Source organism: Periplaneta americana, chromosome 13 (genome assembly GCF_040183065.1).
Source record: "Periplaneta americana isolate PAMFEO1 chromosome 13, P.americana_PAMFEO1_priV1, whole genome shotgun sequence".
NCBI classification, from domain to species: domain Eukaryota; kingdom Metazoa; phylum Arthropoda; class Insecta; order Blattodea; family Blattidae; genus Periplaneta; species Periplaneta americana.
In genome coordinates, this window is record NC_091129.1 from 103190654 (window position 1) to 103214381 (window position 23728).

The window sequence follows — 23728 nt, forward strand, 5'->3', positions numbered from 1 at the left end:
GTTGGCGTCAAGATTTCAATGATGGAGGTATTCAAGAGCTCATGGTATGTCTCAGTCATGATATATAATATTAATAATGATAGTAAGTAAGGCTAAGATATTGTAAATAATTTGATTTGTTTCACTTGTTTCATAGTTGTGTTGTTCATGATGGAAATGGAGATTGACAACAACTGGGAAGATCTCATCATGGACAGAACAGAGTTGACATGCTTTGTGAAATCGTCACAGAGTCGACTTGCTTCATTATTCCTCTGATTGATTATTTCATAGTCAACTGGCCCTGGCATCCCAAATGGATTTCATGTTTGCATTGCAACGGTTTTTAATGCATATGATCGTGGAAGAGTTTAAATTCGCCATATTGCTTCCCTCCATCATAGATCACAAACTGCTTTAGTGTTCTTCAATGCTTTGTTTTTTGTCCATGATGTTACCATTAAGTTTGAGCATTATGGTGATTTTATGTTTTACATAACTTACGAGAAGTATAAAAAGTATGGAATACTGCTTACAGCTTTCCTTCGTTTAATTTTGTGAAAAAAACTCTATCTACAGAAACTGTAGGAGTTAAAAAAAGTAATATTTTGAACATGTTTTCAAAAACTGTGTGTTTCATTTATAAAGGATACATCAAGGAGTCAGTTTTTTTAATGGCACTATGTATTTATTTGTCTTTTATTCTTTGGTTCTTCAGGTTTCAAAACATACAAAATACAAAACTTTTTTTTATAGATTAAAAAACACACGCACAGATGCATGCACACACATTTTTTTGGTTTCTTGTAACACTTCTATCAACTGCTATGGTTATTTAGCATCTGAATGGAATGTAGGTGATAATGGCTGCAAAATAAGTCCAGGGTCCAGCTCCAAACATTACCAGCATTTGCTCTTAATGAGTTGAGGGAAAGCCCCAGAGAAAAACCTCAATCAGGTAACTTGTCCCAACCAGGATTTGAACTCTGGCTCACTGATTTCACAGTAAAACATGCTGTTACTCCACAGCGGTGGTTCACACACACACATTAATTACTTAGAAAATGGATATGCACTAGTGATATCCCGTCATATGGCGTCGAAAATGTGAGAGTCAGAGGACAACATATACACAAGGTGAGAATATTAGATAAGAAAGAAAACAAGCAGCCACTCTGAAACAGAACGAACCAAGCTTTGGAGACAGCATTGGAAAGATGCGGTAAACTTGAACTCCAATGTCTCCGACATTGCCCCGCCATTTTTTAGCGATGATTTTAGTTTGAATAAATTAATTTTCTGAAGATAGTTTTTAATTTTATATATTGTACGAAAATATAAAAAGTTAATTTGAATGCACTGAGAAATGGCTGCGTATAAATTTACATAAGTGAATGTATGGACCTACTTACAGCATGTTGGTATAGTATATATATATATATATATTTATTATGTAGGTAGTGTTATAATACATAAAGTTAAGATAAATCATTAATGTATTTTGCGTATTTAGCCCATGTACTGGGTTTTTGCCGGAAGGGAGAATTACTGAGAATTGACCGTCATAATAAAATTCGCTCCATTATTGCCAATGAACTTCGCCAGGCTGATAAGTATGAGGTGTACGAGGAAATTGGATGCCTTTCTGCTGACGGTTCAACTCGAAGAGCAGGTATTATTATAGACCGAAAAAAAAATTGTGGACTCATTCTCGATCCCACAGTCCGTTTTGAGAACAGCGAGGAACAACCTGGAGAAGTCTCAAAGAAAAACGGGAAATTTATCTGCCATGTTGCAGCAATTTGTAGACCAAATATAACATCAAGACATGGGACGTTATAGGAATTATGATTGGGGCTAGAGGCACAATCCCACGGGAGTCCTTAGAATTTTTCCGAAAATTAAAAGTTCTTAACACCACCCTGGACATGATATCCTCCACTGCACTCGAGTCATCGATTAGCATAATTATTACTTATATTCTTTATAAAATGTAATTTGTCTTGTAGACTAAATTGTTTGTTGCATTTCCAATAAATTTCTCAATGATAGCCTACCTAACTAGGGTTTCTATTAAAGAAAAAATTGAATTAAATATAAATATTGATTTAGAATTGATTGGGAGACCGATTATTAAACCCTGGTTGAGACGGCTATCAACTATCTTACATTAAAATTGCATAATGGCTAATATGAATATTATGAAATATCCTTAGCTATACTAATTGTTGGCTACATTGAATTTTACTGTAAATAAGTAAAGTTTGGTTTTAATTTGCATGTGGTGGCTGTAGGTAGTTGAGAACTGGCTGTATATGACTGTCTAGTAAGACAATTTACTTACCACATGTGGTATGGTAAGTAGTCATAACATTGTTATTTCTAGGGATTCTATAGTCATCAGTAATCGTGTGATATACTGTAATAAACTTACCTGGCATGGTAAGTACGAAATAATGAACTATCGTGCAAAAAATACGTAATACGAGTATATCTATATTAATAATAAATCTGTAGCCGAAATTTTTCTGGTAATTTTCGATTTTCCAAAAATAATTGGTCCTAACATATATAATTAACCACCCTGAAACCGAAAATAGCTTTTTTGAAATTTTTGTTTGTCTGTCTGTCTGATTGTATGTTTGTTACCTTTTCACGCGATAATGGCCGAACGGATTTAGATGAAAATTGGAATATAAATTAAGTTCGTAGTAACTTAGATTTTAGGCTATATGGCATTCAAAATACATTATTTAAAAGGGGGGTTATAAGGGGGCCTGAATTAAATCGAAATATCTCGCTTATTATTGATTTTTGTGAAAAATGTTACATAACAAAAGTTTCTTTAAAAATAATTTGCGATAAGTTTTACTCCTTGAAAAATTTTGATAGGACTGATATTTAATGAGATAAATGAGTTTTAAAATTAAAATAACTGCCATCTAAGGCAGTGTATTGAAATAAAAAACAAATGACTTCGTCTATAAGGGGCCTTGGACACAACAATCGAAAGCTATGAAACATAGCCTACAGACAATGTTTCTGTGTTTGTATGAAGTAATATCGGAAGCTAAATTAACTGATTTGTATAATTAATTATTATTTCGTCATTGGAAAGTGTAGTTTCTCTGGATGGACATAATGCTATAATGTTATTACAGTAACTTGTGAGTGAATTGAGGACAGGTAAGATTAAAATAGCTTCTTATGTACAGAAAACTTGGTAGGTTATTCTGTATATTCATTTCCTGCATTTCTTAAAATAATGTTTATGAACATATTCATTTTTATCTCAGAGAATTAACGAACGACGAGAGTGTATTGATTTAATATGCAGTAATAGTACGTTAGCTTAGCAATGCATTATTTTATAATTCAAATTTTAACTATGCTCAATTGAATCGTGTTAAAATACATAAAATATATATGCAATAAATGCAATGCAAAAAAATTGGGTAATGAGCCAAGCAGATTATGTAGCGCTGTTGTAAAAGTTGTTCCTCCTGAGATTCAAGAGCTCCCACAACAAATTAAAAACTTTCTAATTCGAGTACATCCGTTATCAACACACTTTTTACATAATATAATATAATACGGTATAATATAATATAAACATAATAAATCTGTAGCCAAAATGTTTCTGTTAATTTTCGCTTTTCCAAAAATAATTGGTAATAACAATTAAGAAACATGTTAAAGGAATTGTCATTGCACCAAATGAGTGGTCTCTGGATCAAAATGATCGCATTTTAATATTTTAAATACAATTTAAATTAAGTAACATATTAAACGATTTATCCTTCTATCAAACACGAATGTTCCCTGGATCAAATGTCCTATTTTAATTATGTAATTACTTTATATTTATTTCTAACGGGTGCAGCGGAGCGCACGGGTACGGCTAGTATTGTAATAATTTTCTATATTATGTTTTTTTTTTCTGTTACAAAATCTATATTTAAACACATAGACAAATTAAACGGTCTTATTTTTTTTTTTTTTTTAGTGATATTCTGTGTATGTTACTTTGTTTTCAACTAACCAGAACGTCATTGTAAAACTAACTGCTTTTGTGAACATTCAGTTGCTAGTTGTGAAGGAGGCCTTTGGAAGTAATAACAGTTAATAATTTAATTGTTCTATAGTGTCACCTGAATTTTAAACTATTTATTGCAATAAACGATTTTCAGAATGTGTTTTTCGTCTGCTACAGAAAAGCAAATACAGGGTGAATCAAAAGTATGGAACCATATAAATATCTTCCATATGCTTGATTTTCAATTACTATAGGTGTTACCAGTATTTGTAAGACCAAATGCTCTACCAGTGACACATTCGATTCTAGCCCTCAGCTATCTCAAAAGCCGCCATTTTGGATGCAACTTTGAAATTTTAAATGGAAAGGGGGTCATGTAAGTACTCAGAATCATCCAGAAATTTTCTTGAAAAAACAATGGTGCAATCCGTTTTGAGATATCTCTAATCGTTTTCAAGTTATTGAAAGATAAAATGACACAAACATTAGTTACTGCATCTACAGATATTTTGTATGGTGCAGTACTAAGGAGACTTTGGATAAGTTATTTTTATGCAATTTTGGTAATTAACTTTACTGTCTTACTGTTTGGTTAACCTGTGACAGTTTCAATGCATTGTTGTGATTATTTGAAGCTTTCTTATAACAAATTTCTTGATCTTCGTGATGGCATTATCGAAAGAGGAAAGAATTGATATCATTCCTCATTCAGGTGGGTTAAGCCACAGACATGTTGTAGGCTAACATGCACACACGCATGCACTTTTGATTAATCTAACGCTCAACAACACAGCCCATTCATAGAACACCAATATAGCGCGGCGTATTTTTGTGACGGTAGGCTGCAAGGCTAACTTCGTTTAGCACGGAGATGTGGAGAATTGATATCCCTTTTCCAGTCCCCCCCCCCCTCAAGCTCACGAATCAAAATCGTAGCCATGTCTTCAGAGGCTTGTTGCCACAAGCCTCGCCTCGCACTGAACCCTCGGATCCTGGAATGACTGCCAATATTGAACTTAATATGTGGAAGGATCGGAGTTAAATAAAGTGTTACGACACATCGTTATTACGAACTTATAGGTCTAATGTTACTAGGAATAATAACTCAAATTTTTTGGGTAGGCTAAGCTCAAAAGCCTCTTAAGAGCTTCGGCACAGATGATATGCTAAAATTTATGTACGATGTATTTTATTGATTATGAATATAAAGTTACGAACCGGAGTCTGTTCATTGCAATTTTTTGTGTGCAGGCATTTAATCTTAGTATCGGTAACTAAGCAACATAACTCGATAACCACCTGCAATTTGATGTACGAGTTAATTCGATACCTTAGTGCACTACCGATACGGGAGTGACGTCACTTATTGTTTTCGCGTAGATCATTTGAATAGATTGCTTTTACGCCCTATCTCTCACGTTGATAACAGTGGCCATCGATGGTCACTTCTTTTCGGCAAAATATAAAGACTTGTTCGCCCATAGTAATGTGAGTTGCAGGGCAAATACCTCTTTATGAAGACATGCGTGAAGTGCATGACAAACACCGGGGCTAATTGAATCTGCAGCGATCAGTCGTGAGCGATGAGCAGTGAGTTTTCCGAGTTCCAGTAAACGCGAGTCACGCCACCGCTTGTGTGCGTAGCTGCATTGGGTGAGTTTTGTTTCTGATTTGTTAAAGCTATTCTCAATCTTATACTTTCTAATAATTATACTAAGTATAAAAGAGAGTATTGTGATGCTTGAAATATTCAGATATATTGTCCACATCTGTGGAGTAACGGTTAGCCTGTCTGGCTGCGAAACCAGGTGGCCCGGGTTCGATTCCCGGTTGGGACAAGTTACCTGGTTGAGGTTTTTTCCGGGGTTTTCCCTAAACCCAATATGAGCAAATGCTGGGTAACTTTCGGTACTGGACCCCGGACTCATTTCACCGGCATTATCACCTTCATCTCATTCAGACGCTAAATAACCTAAGCTGTCGATAAAGCGTCGTAAAATAACCTACTAAAAATACAAGTTTTCAGTATCATGATGTCGAAAAAGTTCTGCGCTTTATCAGGAATACACCGGCACGTAAAATACGTCACCCATTTACGAGAATGAATGTTTTATTTTTGTTCAGACTTACAAATAGAGAGTATAGGTGTACGATTCACTCGTTCATAGTTTTCTTACCCAAGGGCAGATCTTTCACTGCAAGCCTAGCATTCTCTAATCTTCCCTATTTTCTGCATTCCTCGTAGTCTCCAAATAGGCTACGATCCATATCTGATATTTTCTTCTGCCCCGAGCTTTTCTCCCGTTCACCATTTCTTGCAGTGCATCCTTCAGTTGGCAGTTACTTCTTAAATTATGGTCCTACAGAATTATCTGTGTTTGTTACCATTTGTTATTAACGGAGAAAAATTATCTCCGGCGCCGAGGATCGAACTCGGGCCTCCCAGTTCTACGCACTGGGCGCTCTAACCACTGAGCTACGCCGAAGTTCAACTCACCGCACAGGATCGAATCTTTCTCCTTTGGTTCTTTTCCCTTCTTAGCCAGTGACCCACCCAATTCATTTTTCTTTTCATGTTCAGCTTCAGCACTATTTCTTCACCCACTCTTTCTAACACAACTTCATTTATTTTCCTGTCTGTCCATTTCACATGCTCCATTCTTCTCCATATCCACAAATGCTTCTAGTCCCTTCACTTCGTAGTAATGATCATTTTTCTGCTTCATACAATGCCACACTCCACACAAAGCACTTCACTAGTCACTTTCTTAGTTCTTTTTCTATTGAAAGCTTCCTTGGCCATTGATATCCTCGTCTTGACTTTTTGGCAGCAGCTCATGTTACTACTTATAATATATCCCAAGTAATTATTTGAAGCTGTCCACTTGTTCCACTGCCTCATTTCGAATTCGTACGTTTACTTTGTGTAGTTTTCTTCTGATAACCAGGTCTTAGTCTTGTTTGCATTTATCTTCATCCCATACTGCTCACAGCTGTAATTTATATCCAGTAGCATTATCCCTTGGCATCATCTCCTCTTCTGCTAACAACACATAACTTATCACCAGTAAATCTTATAAGCTTACAGTTTAATCTTCTTCCCCCGTCTTTCACTCTTCCCATGTTCTGAAACAATTCTTTTACTAAATTCCCCATGTAGATGTTAAAGAGGATAAGTGTTATAGGACATCCTTATTGTACTCCTCTCCCTATTCGACTTCCCTCTACGTTAAGAGAAGTAATTAATGAAGGGCATGCAATACATTTTCTCTTCAGATGAAGCGACATGCCGACAGTACTACTTTACAATGAAATTTATTTAATTATGATTCACTTAAAATTTATCTATGCGTATTTTATCATTGTAATATTGCGTAACTCGCGATTAAAAATCAAACGAGTGGTCGTACAGGTCTGTATATGCTCTCATGCCGAGATATTACTGAGACAAACCGCGTGACACTGTAATTTTACACGCAAGTTTGGCACTCTCATGCCTTTAGCGAGGGAAGGTTGCGTCATTGGGCGTGGTCACACAATTTACATTGCTTCGTAGCCGAACTGCTAATAGCATTAGCATTCGGCAGTGGCGCATATTGTTATTACAGTAAGCGTTTGAAGTTCTGCCATTTCTTGTGGTGCTTATACTCGGTGCGAGGAAAAACATGTTCTACGTCAAACATGATTTAGTTAGGACATGCCGTCTGTCTCGGTCTGTGTACAGCGGTTTCTCTTGAACTACAGGACAAATTTTGTTAAAAGTCAATATGAAGGGTTCAGAGCCATAGTGGGCCAAGCGCCATTTATTAAAAAAAGGAGAAAGCAAGGGTTAAAGTTAAGCGAATACCATAGTTTAATGAAGATTGACATATAATTTGTTTGAATGTGTATACTTTATAATACAGTAGAACTTGGTTATAACGACATCCAAGGGACCTTAAAAATTATGTTATAAACGAGTGTCGTAGTAACTGAGATTCGCATTATCAATCTAGTGAGGTGGAAAATGAAAAATAACAAACTTAATTAGACTTAGTTTAGATTTATGTATTGACTTTTAAGCCTACAATGAACATAATAAAATACATGTAGGCATACAATTATAAATACAGTATTCTGTATTAAAAACGTTTGTTCAGTACACACCAAACTACTTTACTTAGAAGTGAAGTAATCAGTCATTTTACTCTGTTGTCTTCTACTTCCCCAATACACACTTTCTAGGGCTAAATTACGTTCTATGTTCATAATTTCAGTTGCAATTTCACTGCTCCCTTCCCTAGCTTCATAGAACAAGTTCATAATTCTAATGACTTCTAAAGCGTCACTCACTTCTTTAAGTGGCCATACTGCGTTAAAATGCGTGCACTTAGTGAAAACGTCCTGTCGAAACTGATCTAATGCCGCATGAATTCGGGCAAGTTACAATGGGGTGGGGGAATCCGCCTGCATTCCAGAGGTCTATGACAGAAGGAGACTGTAAAGAATTTGTCAGGGTCAGATTTCAACAAAATATTTCTTAAAATACTTTGGTTCTTAGAAAATCTTATTCCTAACTGAGGTTGAAAATGACGTTATATGCCAGGTAGATATACGTTTGTCGTATTAAGTGAGGTAGGAAAGCATATGTCTTATGGGGGATTAGTTGGGACCACAGAATATTTGACGTTATAGGCGAGGTGTCGCACAAAACGAGGTCGCTATAACCAAGTTCTACTGTACTTGCTAAATGTTTCCATTGAATTATGGTAATAACTTCATTTTAACCCTTGTTTTCTACGGTTTTAGTAAATGGCGCTTGGCTCACTATGGTTCTGAACCCTTCATATCTACCTAAGAGTCGATTTATCCGGGAATGATGCATATGAAATATATTATTTTTAGTAAAAATTCTGTGGTGTTCGGGTAAAGGGGGATAAGTCATTTTTTTGTGTAGATGGATTTTTGTTCCCCAGATGAACACACAAGTTAAATTATACAAATGAGTGTGCAAAAACCAAAGAATACTAGGAGTTGATGCGTTTTATTTGTGTGGAAAGAGTCCGAAGTTTAATTTTCATTTATCTCCAAATTCATTTTTATGACTTATCTCCCTTTACCCAAACACCACAGAATTTATAGGTAGGTCTACTTGGTTTGAGTTAATTACATAAAATGGCGATTGACTCGAAATGTAGGCTGATTTTTTTGACAAGTTTTTTAAAATTATGTTTTATTTAACGACGCTCGCAACTGCCGACATTAGATAGCGTCGTCGGTGTGCCGGAATTTTGTCACGCAGGAGTTCTTTTCCATGCCAGTAAATCTACTGATATGAGCCTGTCGCATTTAAGTAGTACACTTAAATGCCATCGACCTGGGCCGGGATCGAACCCACAACCTTGGGCACAGAAGGCCAGCACTCTACCGAATGCGTAAACCTAAGGCCGACTCTCAAATTTTGTTTCTTGAATTATTATTATTTTTTATTGGGTTATTTTACGACGCTGTATCAACATCTAGGTTATTTAGCGTCTGAATGAAATGAAGGTGATAATGCTGGTGAAATGAGTCCGGGGTCCAGCACCGGAAGTTACCCAGCATTTGCTCGTATTGGGTTGAGGGAAAACTCCGGAAAAACCTCAACCAGGTAACTTGCCCCGACCGGGATTCGAACCAGGGCCACCTGGTTTCGCGGCCAGAAGCGCTGACCGTTACTCCACAGGTGTGGACTTCTTGAATTAAATTAAAAGAAAAATGAAATGAACAACTTAGCATAGCCTCAGAACTCAATGTTTCAGAGAAATAAATTGATATACGCAGAATTACTAATTCTTCTTTTCGTTGTAAATTATTTAGAAATATATTTGTAATCACTGCAGAATTTCTTATTAGCGTAATCTTACGCTCTCGAAACGTTTGTTACATTTGGGAGGACAATTATAATTGAAAAATGGTGTTGAAAGGATTTCATTCAAATGAGAAAGATGTTTGGAGTCGTACAGTATACGCTCTTGGCCTATATAACATACTTTTAAAGCCGTCGGTGTAGCTCAGAAGGTAGCGTGTTTCACTGTTGATTCGGAATTGCGCTTGTGTGTGGGTTCGATTTCCGCTTGGACTGATTACCTGGTTTGGTTTTTCCGAGGTTTTCTCCAACCGTAAGGCGAATGTCACGCAATCTTTGGCGAATCCTCGGCCTCATCTTGCCAAATACCATCTCGCTATCATCAATATCATTGATGCTAAATAACCTAGTAATTGAGAGAGCATTGTTAAATAACGTAGTAATAAAACTTGCTGTTAACATTTAATTGCGGATTGTTATTTATGTGAAAATACTTTTAGAAGAAACAACTGCAATAAAAATGTAACTACACGCACTTTATGTAAATTTATAAAAAAAAAAACTAATTACCAAATATATCGTCGTTGTTCCTGCAATAACTCCTATGTGACATATTTATCGATTTTCAGATTTTTGCTCTGTTAAATAACTTAAATAGTGATACAGCAAATAATAAAATCTCGTATATATAATTATATTTCTTTCTTTCGAAAATGTAAGAATTCACAGTCTCCTATGTACGACTGCCATAGGATGAATAAATGTGTTTTTTCCTCCTACTGAAATGGTATATTTTGCAGGAACAACGACGATATACATAAACCATACAATTCTTAATTTTGGATTTATGGAGAACATTTTTTTGTAATCCGATCCATATTAAATGATCTAGTTTATGTAAGCTATGTCTTTTGATTAACGGTTTAAGAAAATAAACTAAAGGTTGCAACATAATTCCAAACACTAAAAAAAAAAAAAAAAAAAAAACTGAGCTGTTATGAAACGAGTAAAATGTATAATGCTAACTAATGTATCACCTTAGGTTAGATTAGGGTAGCTACGGGCAGGTTAGGATGACCCTTTGTACGTCGGCCATACTGAGGCCTATTGTACGCCCCGAAGTGTATGGGATGAATGAGGATGAGGATGTACCAGCCCACCGGCCGCATGTGACCCCTCATCCGCTCACCCGATGGGGAGCCTTCTACCCTCCCTCGCTCTAAGTTCACACCGTCAAGGTGACAAAGTAGCACAGGATCCATTCCAACAGCCCGTCCAAGGCGTCGAAGCGCCCTTGGAAGTGCTCTTAAGGAATTAATCCTGGCAGAGATATTGCGGAAGGCTGTGAACTCAGGAGCGGTTGTAGAGAGGACGTCCCCTCTCCTAAGCGGATGAAAACATGCGTCTTGACCTGAATATGGCTATTGAATGAGATGAAAAAGATTAATGATATGATATGAAAATCTAAATTATTTTTCTCCACGGGAGGGGAAGGGAAAATGGACCGGGGCAATGAAAATTCCAACCCGGCATTTGCCTAAGTAACTGTGAAAAACCACGGAAAAACCAGTCAGGTTGAGCGTCCGGGAATCGAATCACACGGGCTTCTCGAATGCGAGTCCCATGCGATACGCATGAGCAACTCGCTAGGTTATATTTCGCCTTTGACACTCATTTTTCTGTCTGGAGTAAACCCTAAACTGTCGTGGTCTAAGGCATCCTGCCTAGGACCCGCGTTACGGAATGCACGCTGGTTCGAGTTCTCATGGGGGAAGAGATTTTCTTATGAAATATCGGCCAGTGTATGGGACCTGTGCCAACCCAGCATCGTGATGCACTTGGGGAGCTACGATAGGTAGCGAAATCCGGTTGCGAAAGCCAGCTATAACGGCTGGGGAGGATCATCGTGCTAACCACAAGATACCTCCATTCTGGTTGGATGATCGTCCACCTCTGCTTCGGCATGTGGGCGTGATGCCAGCAGCCAGCTGGTCGGTCTAGGTCCTTCTTGGGCTGTAGCGCCACGGATTATTATTATTATTATTATTATTATTATTATTATTATTATTATTATTATTATTATTATTATTATTATATAGTAAACCTTGAACTAAATCATAGTTCATACTTTCGTCGTGAAACTTGAGTCAATTATGGGCCCGTTTTGTTGTATTAACATTTAAAAATAAGCTATTGTAATTCTCAATATTGTGATACTGATATTCGTCATCGCCATTGAGAGGTCGTTTTAAAGATTCAATTTTTAACCGTCTATCCAGTAGTGTAGCTGAAAAAAAAAATGCCAGAATACTGCTTTCGTGATTTATTATTATTATTATTATTATTATTATTATTATCATTATTATTATTATTATTATTATTGGCGGCCGGGACTCGGCTGAAGATCCCAGGTTCAATCCCAAGTGGAGGGTGAGGATTTTTCTCATTGCTAAACTTCCAGAACGTCGCCGGGGTATACTACTTTCCCTGTCAATTTGAGTACTGAGTCTTTCCAGGAGGTGAAAAGGCGGACGGAGCCTGCAAGTTCCAGAAGATATGCATTTTTCAACGGTATATCCATTGTCAAAAGCAAACAATGACTCAACACATGAGATCGGTATTGTCTGTTACGCGATACGAACGATATCCTCTCATCTGCCTATTCAAGTCGCAGATAAAGCAATAAAACCCTGTTATCTCGTTCACGGATAATCTGGTTACCATGACAGCGAGGTGGAAAGTTCAGTTATTGCAATTTTTTGGAATCAATTTTACTTTTTTTTTGTAGTGGAACCTTATGGCCATAGACATTAATTTATAAACAGCGTGTTTCAATTAATTCTGTACAGAAGTAGAAAATGTGATCTTAGAAAGAAAATAAGAAAACGGCAATTAAGAACTTTAGAGGCTGTAGCCCATTTAAGGCTATTTGATATGTTTAACATACACTGCTCGGAAGATAAAAGTAGTCACTATTTAAATGATACAATTAACAAATTAAGGTATAAGAAAAAATTACAAGAAAGTGACTCCCGCTAAATAAATAGGCTATGTTGTTTCTTTTATGAAAGTTGGTACCATCGTGATTGTTTTGTTTTTCATTGTTGAAGCCATCTGAAAGCTTCACATAGCATAAATCAGATTGTGTGTTAGGAATGATAAAGGTTTATATGGATCGCACTGCAGTAATTCTAAGGTTATAGGCATCCTACAAGGAAAACTCAGCTCAGACTCCTCGCGCCGCGCATGCTATACCCCTCTTACCCCCCTGCAGTAGGCGGGTTCTTTAATAAGCGGCTACTGGTATAGCTATAACGGCTACGGTTGCGGACATGTGCACTCAAAGAGCAGCTGTAACAATAACCAAAAGTGAAGATGTCAACAGCGTCTCTTTCTAAGTCACAATCGGTATCCTCATCACTGGAACAGTCCTCATATTTAAATTTTAAATATTTAAATTAAATTAAATTAATATTTAATATAAAACACTATGTGACTCCCTGATAGAGATGGGTAAACCGTTCTTTTTAAGAAACAATTTCGACTGTAACTGTTTCATGAACGAAGCTGTCCCAGAATAACAGTTTCAAAGAAACAGTTTCGTAAGAATATGTTTACAACATCAATGCCAACTGTTCCAAGTGTTCCAACTTCTCATCTGCTTCGGGAATATGTTTCAAAGCACTTTAAATCAGCTGTTCAGTAGTATTATGAAGACAAAAGTCATTTTTCGTAGGTTACTGTTAAGGTTACAGTAAATAACTACAATTCAAAATGAATCGATTTTAGTAAAAATAGTTTAATAACGATGACATTAGCCGATGATATTTTTCGCTGTATATTAATAATGAACACTACTGTATGTTAGGGCACCATGAACATATTCTCCATCAATGGACAGCTAATAATTGAGGGGTTTGGCGAAAAAGGGCGTATACGTCAATATGGTGAATTGAGATACAGGCAATCTAAGATTTTAAAACGCACCCGAATAAAATGTTATACAGATAGTGAAAAAAATTATACATTAAATTAAAAATCTTAGCGAGTATAAATGTTTTGTAGCATTTAGGCAATTTATATTATTAAATTTCCTTATGTTTGTACCATTTAAAACTTCGGTCTATACGCCCTTTATCCATATAATGATTTGCTTAGGGGATTTAGTGTAGATTTCAGATTTAAATTTCACACGGAATTGAAACAAAGATACATTTTATGACATTTATTATCTACTTCTAAAGTAATTTACATTATTTCAGATATACTGAGTAGACATTAAGTACGCAAAGCAAAATCTCTGAATATAGGCTAACAGAAAAAGAAAATCTCCATTTTGTTTGAACATAAATAAATAAAATTTATTCTTTGTATAATCCTGAAAACAATAAGCCCAAAAATCTGAATATTGTAACAAATCTCTTTATAGAACATAAAATATTTCCGTCTGAATCCATGAGTTTCATGTTTGTTTACTCTTAAAGCAAGGACAATAATGAACATAAAAGCAGTCAAAGGAAACAACTGGACTGACTAAATTTAACTATATATATTTGCTTAGTAGAGACCAAGAGAAAACACACACAGTACAGTATGCGGTAACGCGCAACACTAGCTCTATTTGCAGACTGACTGACTAAATCGCGCACGCACGCACGCACGCACGCACGCACGCACGCACGCAGCCCTGTCCTGCAGGTATGTACAGTACAATCAAAACAAAATTTCGCTACTATAATTAGCGAATTATTCACCACATTTTAAACCGTTTTCCCGAAGAAGGGCGTAGAGGTCTATCCGCCTTTCTTCCGGCAAACCCCTCAATTAATATCAGATTTATTAGAAAATTTGATTCGCACAATTAAATCGCGCGATCCTACATAGGCTACTGTTGCACGAAGGCCGTGTGGAACATCGATATTATATCTACTTTCGATTGGAGGTCAATGATAGCGCTACACGTGGCCTTTGCAGACAGCAAAGAAGAGGCAAACTGTTTAGAAATTGAACTGTTTATATCTCTTGGAACCATGTGCATCTTTGGAGCATGTAACACTCTTTGGAACAGTTGGAACAGGTTATTTCACGAACGAAACAGTTTCAACTGTGAAACAGTTCCAAATAAACTGTTCCAGTTTTTTTTTACCCATCTCTACTCCCTGACTCTGTAGCAATAACACATGTTCAGTTTAGCATGAGAAGATATCATGTATTCATGTATTGTACATGCGCATGCGCATAATGTCGATGGTGTGATTGGAGACGGGGAGCATACGTCATCTAAGAGAGACAGTCACGCCCGCTGGTTTCTGCGCACTGAGTTTTCCTTGTCGGATGCCTATAACAGAGTCATAATGAAGCACCGGCTTTCTCTATCACTATAAATACCTCTAACAGAGTTCCTAAGCATTCTGAAATTCATATTACGACGTTAGAAATCTCAATTTACATATTATACAGGGTGAAAGTGAAATAGCTGTGCAGTTTGAGAGGAACGATAGGGTACACTTAAATGAATAGAAAACCTATATCACGGTTTGTGATTAAATGGACGGTAATTAGAAAATTAAGTTGGAAGTTTCAACAGTCTGGCAACCTTTCCGCTAACACAGCCCCTTTCTTCTCGTAATACAGATGTAAGAGTTCAACGAACTCAGCATACATGAACTGCCTTCCGCCTCCCCTCTCTGGCTACAACGTTGCAATTTGGGTGCATAGTACAGTGGCTTGAAATTAGTGGGTTTTAAATTAAATTTACACGAAAACCTCCACGCTATTACGAAGTACGCCAGAGGGATAAATGATACCTTATTAGATTTTCTATCGATATTGACAAAAATCATGATCCTACTCGCAATAATTACCGCATAAGAGGGTGTTAAACATTTGGGAATGGTGGAAAATTTTTTTCTGAGAAAACTACGAACTTTCTACCAATGTGGTATTACACTTCTTTCTTACATACAACATGAGCTATTCGCTCTGAAAATCTACAGAATTATTTCATTTCCATCCTGTATAAAGATAACAGATTAGGCGAATGACATCATAGTCAAGTGTCAGAGAAACAGAAACCTTTAACAGAACAGTTATTATTTAGTAGTCTCAGCATAGCAGAAGAAAACAGTTCGTGTTTTACTAGAGTGAAAAAAAACAAGAAAGCTAACAGGTAGGTAAAACATTGCCCAACTAGTATTCAAGGGGGAGGTACACCATTGATCTGCAAAAATTTGGTGAAATTCATTTTTTTTGTATCTTAGTTACTATAAAAGCTAAATAAACAAAACTTTTCATGCTTAATAAACATACATTACACTTTATTAAACACTATTCAGGATATTAAAATGGCTAATAATTACCTGTAAAATAATATCAAATTTTCGTAATTTTTTTACAACCGTGAAGCATTTACCTAATAAAAGATATGATTAATTAAATATCTGCATGATTATTTTTCTGTACTGTTTTAAAGATCTACATCAACAACATAGTCTAGGATCTTTTACCTATTCCTTCAAGAAATATTTTTTTTCTTAATCGTTACTTTCAATATTAAATTTTCTAAAAATTTTGATTAAACAAATATACAGGGTGATTTACGAGGAAAGGTAACAAATTTAGGATACGATATCTTAGGCCATTTTGAGTGAAAAGTTCATATGAACATAGGTCCGTTTTCGAATGGTGGCGGAGCTAGATGCATTTTTTTGGTAAAACGTCTCGCCCCAATGTGAATCAGACGTTACCATATGCTGCTGACGTGAGACGAGGCGTGAGACAAGGTCAAGGTCGCAATTAATGACATAACATTGGAATCTGCATTGTGAACGATGTAGATAAGAGGAAGAAACCGGGTGGTGGGGCATTACAAATGTCCAATCGCCTGCCCTTGTCTGATGTAATGACACAGAACCCGCAGATAACACAAATAGCCTACACTATCATCAATTCATAGCAGTCCAGTAAGCTACCTAAAGTACAGTAGTTATACAGGTACAGTTATCGAAAGTGTTAAGTTGTGTTTTTCAAGATGCCTTATAAATTTTCGACTACAGAATACGCCGATATTGTGTATGTTTATGGTTTCTGTGATGGAAGTTCCTTCCGTGCCGTCGCTGAATATGAACGACGCTTTCCGAATAGAAGGATACCATATCGAAGAGTACTTACTGTCTATGGGGTTGGATGAAAGACTTGGTATAGCAAAGGAAGGGGAAAACGAGAGAGGCGCTAATCGACCGTATTTTGGATGCGGCATAGAGAACAGTTACGTGCAACTCTCCCGCGCGATGAGCGCGATTCACGCCCGAGCGCAACAGTGCATTGAAGCAGAAGGAGGTACCTTTGAAAATGTGCGAAAACATCGACCCCGACGTCTGGAATATTAGGTATGTATGCATACATGAATATAAACTTTAAATTTGTCCGTTATCTGTCTCTAAATGCGAGTTAGTAAAATTGAATTTTAGAAGTTTTTATGAAACCAAAGGGTCATATCTCCGTAACCGTTCGAAAACGGACCTATATTCATATGAACTTTTTGACTCAGAATGACTTCAGAATTTACATCCTAATTTTTTTACCTTTCCTCGTGAATCACCCTGTATTTCCTGACGGAATAGATAAAAGATCCTAGACTATGTTGTTGATGTAGGTCTTTAGAATGTTTCTGTAAAAGAACCAAGCAAATATTTAGCTAATTGCAGATTTTATTATGTAAATGCTTTACGGTTGTAAAAATAATTATGTAAATTTGATATTATTTTTACCAGGTGATTATTAGCCATTTTAATATTCTGAATAGTGTTTTATAAAGAGTGTTGCTTGTATATTAAGCATTGAAAGTTTTGTTCATTTAGCTTTTATAATAGATGAGCTACAAAAAATTAATTTCACTAAATTTTTGCATGTCAATGGTCCTACCTCCTCCCTTAAAGCATTTTCGATTGTGAATGTACGTTCATCTAACGATATTAGTATCCAAAACCGTTAAAGACTATACAGTGGGTGTTCAGATCTTGCGTTTCGTGCATTGCCAATTTGTTTACTCAGGTGTGGACAATGTGTATGCACAAGAACGTCCCGAAACACACCGTCTGCAAGTCGTCCTGGCTCACAACGGCGTCGTCCGCGATGGAGAACAAATCCAACTGCAGCGATGACAATTGGTACGACATCGAGATGGACATCCGAACCGGATACCACAAGGTCGTGTCCAGGGTTGTCAGCTACGACAACGTAAGTGTTAAAACATTATGGTTTATTTAACGACGCTCGCAACTGCAGAGGTTATATTAGCGTCGCTGGTGTGCCGAAATTTTGTCCTGCAGGAGTTCTTTTACATGCCAGTAAATCTACTGACATGAGCCTGTCGCATTTAAATACTTAAATGCCATTGACCTCGGCCGGGATCGAACCCGCAACCTCGAGCGCTATGCCAACTACGCTACCAAGGCCGACACGTAAGTTTTTGTGGCGGGGGAAGATTCTGAGCTGGTGAAAACGCGATTCTTTCAATGTTATTGTCAATGGGGAAATGGGAGGAGAAAACGCGACCTTGCGAGGGAATTTTGGGCTGAAAAAGAACTGATTATGTGAGCTCCAAGGCCTGTTGCTATCTATTACCCAGGGTTACCATTAAACGATAAAAAATTTCTCAATCTTTCGGGCAACCTTATACTTCAATATGAAAAAAATGCGGACAAATTAGAGAATTTCCAAAAGTGTATGCGGACGGCTTTTTTTTATTACCAAAAAGCAGACTTGTCCGCATAAATGCTGACGTATCATAACTCTATATATCATCAATCCTATCGCCACTAAATAACCGAGTAGTTGATATAACGTCGTTAAATATCCAATTGAAAAACGGAGTGTGATCTATGCCATATTCCACTTACTGTGGAACATTTTTTATTACAGTGTCGAAAATACGATCGTATCCGTCGGCAGTATGGTATTCGGCCGACTCTACGTGACGCTCTTGGAAATGATTTTAATTGTACAAATGCAGTTCTGAGATTTTTATCGAATACAGGACTTGACAGGGTGATATAGTTTTTTATTGATCCGTTTTACTTATCCTCCGGACTCTTTACATCCGGAGGTTAATTTTTTTTAGTATACGATTTTAACAAAGTTGACATTCGGACCTTTTACATCCGTGGATTTTATAAATGCGCCAGACAATTTATTTCTGGTGGCATTTGTTTTATTGTTTTGTTATTTCTTTTTAAATACTACTTGGGGTCTGAGAAATTCTCACTTTTATGGTTTTTTATGCATCACCTTATTGAAACTGCATTTGTTTGCCTCGTTTTAACCGTGACAACGCTTTTTAGTTTTTTTAAGTATTCTGGTTATTGTATTGAATTTGTGTTTAATAAAAGATTTTAGATAAGGGCGCAAATAGCCATAGTAGCTGACGCGCCCTTTTTAAACCCCACTAACTAACTAACTAACTAACTAACTAACTAACTAACTAACTAACTAACTAACTAACTAACTAACTAACTAACTAACTAACTAACTAACTAACTAACTAACTAACTAACTCCAATTGAAAAAAACTCCCCTAAATTCTTAAATTTGTCCCTACCTAACCTAAAAATTACATATAAATAATAAAACGTTCCACGTGATCCAAGGAATTTCATGAATCTCCTGTCACATTTTGAATGCAATGTTAATGTAGCTTATACCTGCGTTATCTCTCAACAGATATCATATAAAGACTTGGAATTCCCCAACGATATCTGGATTCGAAAAGCGGACTGGGAGATCAGTGTGAAGGCAGCTGCATTCATCGTGGTGGTGGTGCTGGGGCTCGCAGGCAACACCCTGCTGCTGAGCATCGTGCTGAGGCACCGCTCCATCCGCACTCCGACCAACTTGCTGATCGCCAACATGGCGGTGGCAGATCTGGTCACGCTCCTAATCATGCCATGGGTCTTCTTGTGCATGGACTGTTTCCAGAACTACATACTGGGCGAGATCGGCTGCAAAGCACAGGGCTTCGTGGAGTGTAAGTATCCGGCATGACAACTTAAATCGGGACCGATAGATTTGTTACATTATGAAACACGATTTCTTGAGTAATAAGTACTCAGAAAGATTCGTAATCGCGAGGTAAGTACACAATAACTGAATTTAAAACTATTAACATTTTCGATTGTGTTAGAGGATGTTGCATATAACACAACTAAATTTAAATATACGCGATTACAGACACAATAACTGAATTAAAAACTATCAATGGTTTTGATCGTGTAAAACGATATTAAATATGTACTTAACTGAATTTAAAACTGTCAGTAGTTTTTATCGTGCAAAACGAGATTTCATAATATACAATAATTGCATTTAAAACTACCAATAGTTTTAATCGTGTACAACGATAGATAACACATAACTGAATTTCAGACTATCAAGAGATTGATCGTGTAAGACGAGATTTCATATAATACAGTATAACATGACTAAATTTAAATGTACCAAGAGCATTAGAATTCAAGACTATGAAGACCTTTGATCGTGTAGAACGAGATTTCATACACATCTGAATTTAAAACTACAAAGAGTTGTAATCTTTTAAGACGCGATTACACACACAACAACTGAAATTAAATCTACCAAGACTTTTTATCGTGTAGAATGGGATTATGTACACAATAATTGAATTTAAACTTACTAAGAGTTTAATCGTGTAAGATGAGATTACATATACAATGACTGAATTTAAAATTATGAAGAGCTCTGATCGTGTAAGACGAGATTACATACACAATAATTTGATTAAAAACTACTGAGAGTTTTGATCGTGTAAGACAAGTTGGCGTACACAATAACTGAATTTAAAACTACCAAGAGTTTTGATCGTGTAAGACGAGTTTGCAAACATAATAACTTAATTTGAAACTGCCAAGAGGTTTAATCGTCAAGATGAGATTACATACGCAATAACTGAATTTAAAACTACCAAGAGTTTTGATCGTGTAAGACGAGTTTGCATACATAATAACTGAATTTGAAACTGCCAAGAGTTTTAATCGTGTTAAGACGAGACTACATACAGTACACAATGACTGAATTTAAAACTATCATGGGGCTTGATCGTGTAAGACGAGATTAGATACATAATTACTGAATTATTACATAGACAGATTTTGGACCGTGTAAGACTAAATTGCATATTATGCAATAACTGAACTCAAAATCTATTTAAAGATTTTTGATAGTATAAAACGAGAATAGATTTACAAAATTAATTATTGAACTTCAAACTTCAGTGACAAATTTTTTGATCGTGTAACATTACATTTTATATATCGGTTAAACATGAGACTCGTATCAACAGATTCTTTAACTTGTTGGACGAGAATAGGTATACAATAACTGAATTGAAAATTCTTCCAACTTATTTTTGATCGTGTAAGACTAGATTACTTATTATACAGTAACTAAACTCAAAACTCTGACGAAAGATATGAAATTAATAATCGTGTTATATGTAGTAGTAGTAGTAGTGAAATATACTCACTCAGTGATAGTAATAATAGCAATAATAGTTACCTAATTACACTAATTCCAGGTTTCCTTCTACTCACTGGAGTTCTGAATCTGGTGGCCGTGAGTTACGACAGGCTCACGGCGATAGTGACGCCCCTAGAAGCCCGGCTGACAGTTCACGGAACACACATCATCATGGTGTCCACGTGGGTGACCGGAGTCATCCTAGGCATGCCGCTAGTCTTCTTCCGCTTCTACAGGGTCAGCATGACACATGCAGCTATACTCAAATGTTACATGATTTAACAAGAGACTTCAAATATTTTTGCTTCCCATATAACTCGTACAACTAATACCTTTTAATGCAGTGGGAGATGCCATTTTAATGTTCCACAATCTCTTAAACTCTCGAGTGAATACCTGTACTATTATAATTGTGCGGAAAATTTCTTTATGCTGCTTTATTTGAAAAATATTTTATAACATATAAATAAGCAATTTTTCGAAGTAGTTCGTACCAACTTCGGCACATGCATTACAACGGTGAAATGAATTCTGCCGCTTTTTCTCAAAATTTAATATCCCCGGTGTCTGTTGTACGACTAGACAGTCAGCTGAGATTCTGGCAACTAATTGCTCGTCAGTTTCCACTGGAGTTTCGTAGATTAGGGAATTGAAGAACACCCCCAACAGAAAAAGTCTAGGAGAGTGATGTCTGGTGATCGCAGTGGCCAAGAGACCTCTTCGTCCAATCCAACGTTGAGAAATGCGATATCTAGGTATGTTCTTTTGAAAGATAGTGTCACCAAACGTCTGTATTCGTACTTTGATACGGCAGAAATGCTAGCAAACTTGCATATCCTTCGGGTGCTACACCAGAAGTTTAGTGTTTAATTAGTATCTGAAGATGGCATCTCCGACCATTGGTTCCTTATATCAAAATACGCATATTGGATCCTTCTATCATATAAATCTTTATGATTCTGTTAATATGGAACTTCTAAATGTGCGCGAAGCATACTGATGAGCGACAATTTTATTGTCCGTAGCTGAGCTGCCAGTCTCTGTTGTTTGACCCTGAAAGTTAGTCAGAGGTACATCTCTTGGATGGTCAGTCATTAGCACAAATATTTGCTATATTAAAATAAAAGTAAAATATATTTTGAAGAGTAAAGGGGAAAAATTGATGTCACATTTTACTGTTTTTACAGGATAGCAAGTTGAAAGTTTCAAGACCCATTATATTATATTGCCTTTGGCTTATCATTCTTCAAAATTCTTGGACTATAAGACTGTTATTCTCTACAGTTAAACTACACAAATCTACACTACCTGAGCTATTACATAATATCTAAAACAGAAAATCGATAATTTTGGATTTATTACGCTTTTCCCCTGTGGTTTGCATATATATTTATTTAAAACGGATGTCGACGATGTTTTATATCATTTAGGATTTTCTGGGTCGAGACAAGTCACCTCCTCGTACGCTTTTTGTCTTGAACACTTCATTTCTCCTCGTTTCTTAACAGGATTATGCTTTGTGGTCCAAGAAATTAGAACACCAGAAAAATTCTCAGCGTAATACCTTCTTTGCACATGTCGAGCAGAGTTAGCGAGCACATGAGAAGCTCTAACACTTGCCTTTGCGTAGTATCCCGACAAACATCCATTCTAGTGACACATTCACCACAGTAGAATTCTCGCTCGTACCGATTGCCAGGCAAGCGTAAAAATTAACTCCCTTGTATTATACTTATCCTGTGCTATCGTACCGTTTTTTATCCACGTCTGCGGCTAAAATGCTAGCACGCTGATCTTCTGTCCAGGCGGTCCGGGTTCGATACTCTACAAGGTCGTTATGGACTTTGCGGTGGACAAAACAGACTCTGCAGAGAGTTTTCTCGTGGTAATCCCATTTCCCTAATTTATTCCACCAATACACTCCTCTTTCCCCTTATTTCATCTATCATTTGCAGTACTTACATATACGCTGGTGGGTTAATTATTACAAAATAGTTGTTGTGTATGGGTAGCATGGGTTTCCAATATTACAGGAAGGGCTTTGGGCTCCGGACCGCGGGGTTTGTCAGAAACTCGTCTGAGAATGGGACCTGATGACTGTTGTTGTTGTTTTCTAATGCCAGGCGTTTGACAATAAAGTCATTTGACCTCTTGCTCTCCAATATTTTTCAAATATATTATCATGACCAGCCACTGTAGCACAGATTTTGAGGTGTTCCGAATCCATTTCTTGATGAAAAATGGCAAGTTGTAGCCGATTTAAGTGAACACCATATTTTAACGTTTTGGTGGCTACTTCATTCACACACAACCCCCAGAATGTCTGGAGGACCACACCTGCTGTTGGTCGACGG

At 36.7% G+C, this 23728-nt stretch overlaps 1 protein-coding gene and 1 non-coding gene across 2 annotated transcripts in view; one reads left to right on the top strand and one right to left on the bottom strand.

Annotated features, from left to right (window-relative positions):
- Window positions 1-4975: 4975 nt before the first annotated feature.
- LOC138712195 (QRFP-like peptide receptor) overlaps window positions 4976-23728 on the top strand; it is a 35605-nt gene continuing 16852 nt past the window's right edge. Inside the window, exons 1-4 of the mRNA XM_069843707.1 lie at window positions 4976-5668; window positions 17895-18080; window positions 19563-19866; window positions 21433-21611. Coding sequence (XP_069699808.1) covers window positions 17904-18080; window positions 19563-19866; window positions 21433-21611 — 660 coding nt within the window. The 5' untranslated portion in view covers window positions 4976-5668; window positions 17895-17903. The remainder of the gene's footprint in view (window positions 5669-17894; window positions 18081-19562; window positions 19867-21432; window positions 21612-23728) is intronic.
- Window positions 6428-6501, bottom strand: TRNAT-CGU (transfer RNA threonine (anticodon CGU)). The gene has a single exon. It is a non-coding gene; the product is annotated as a tRNA-Thr (tRNA).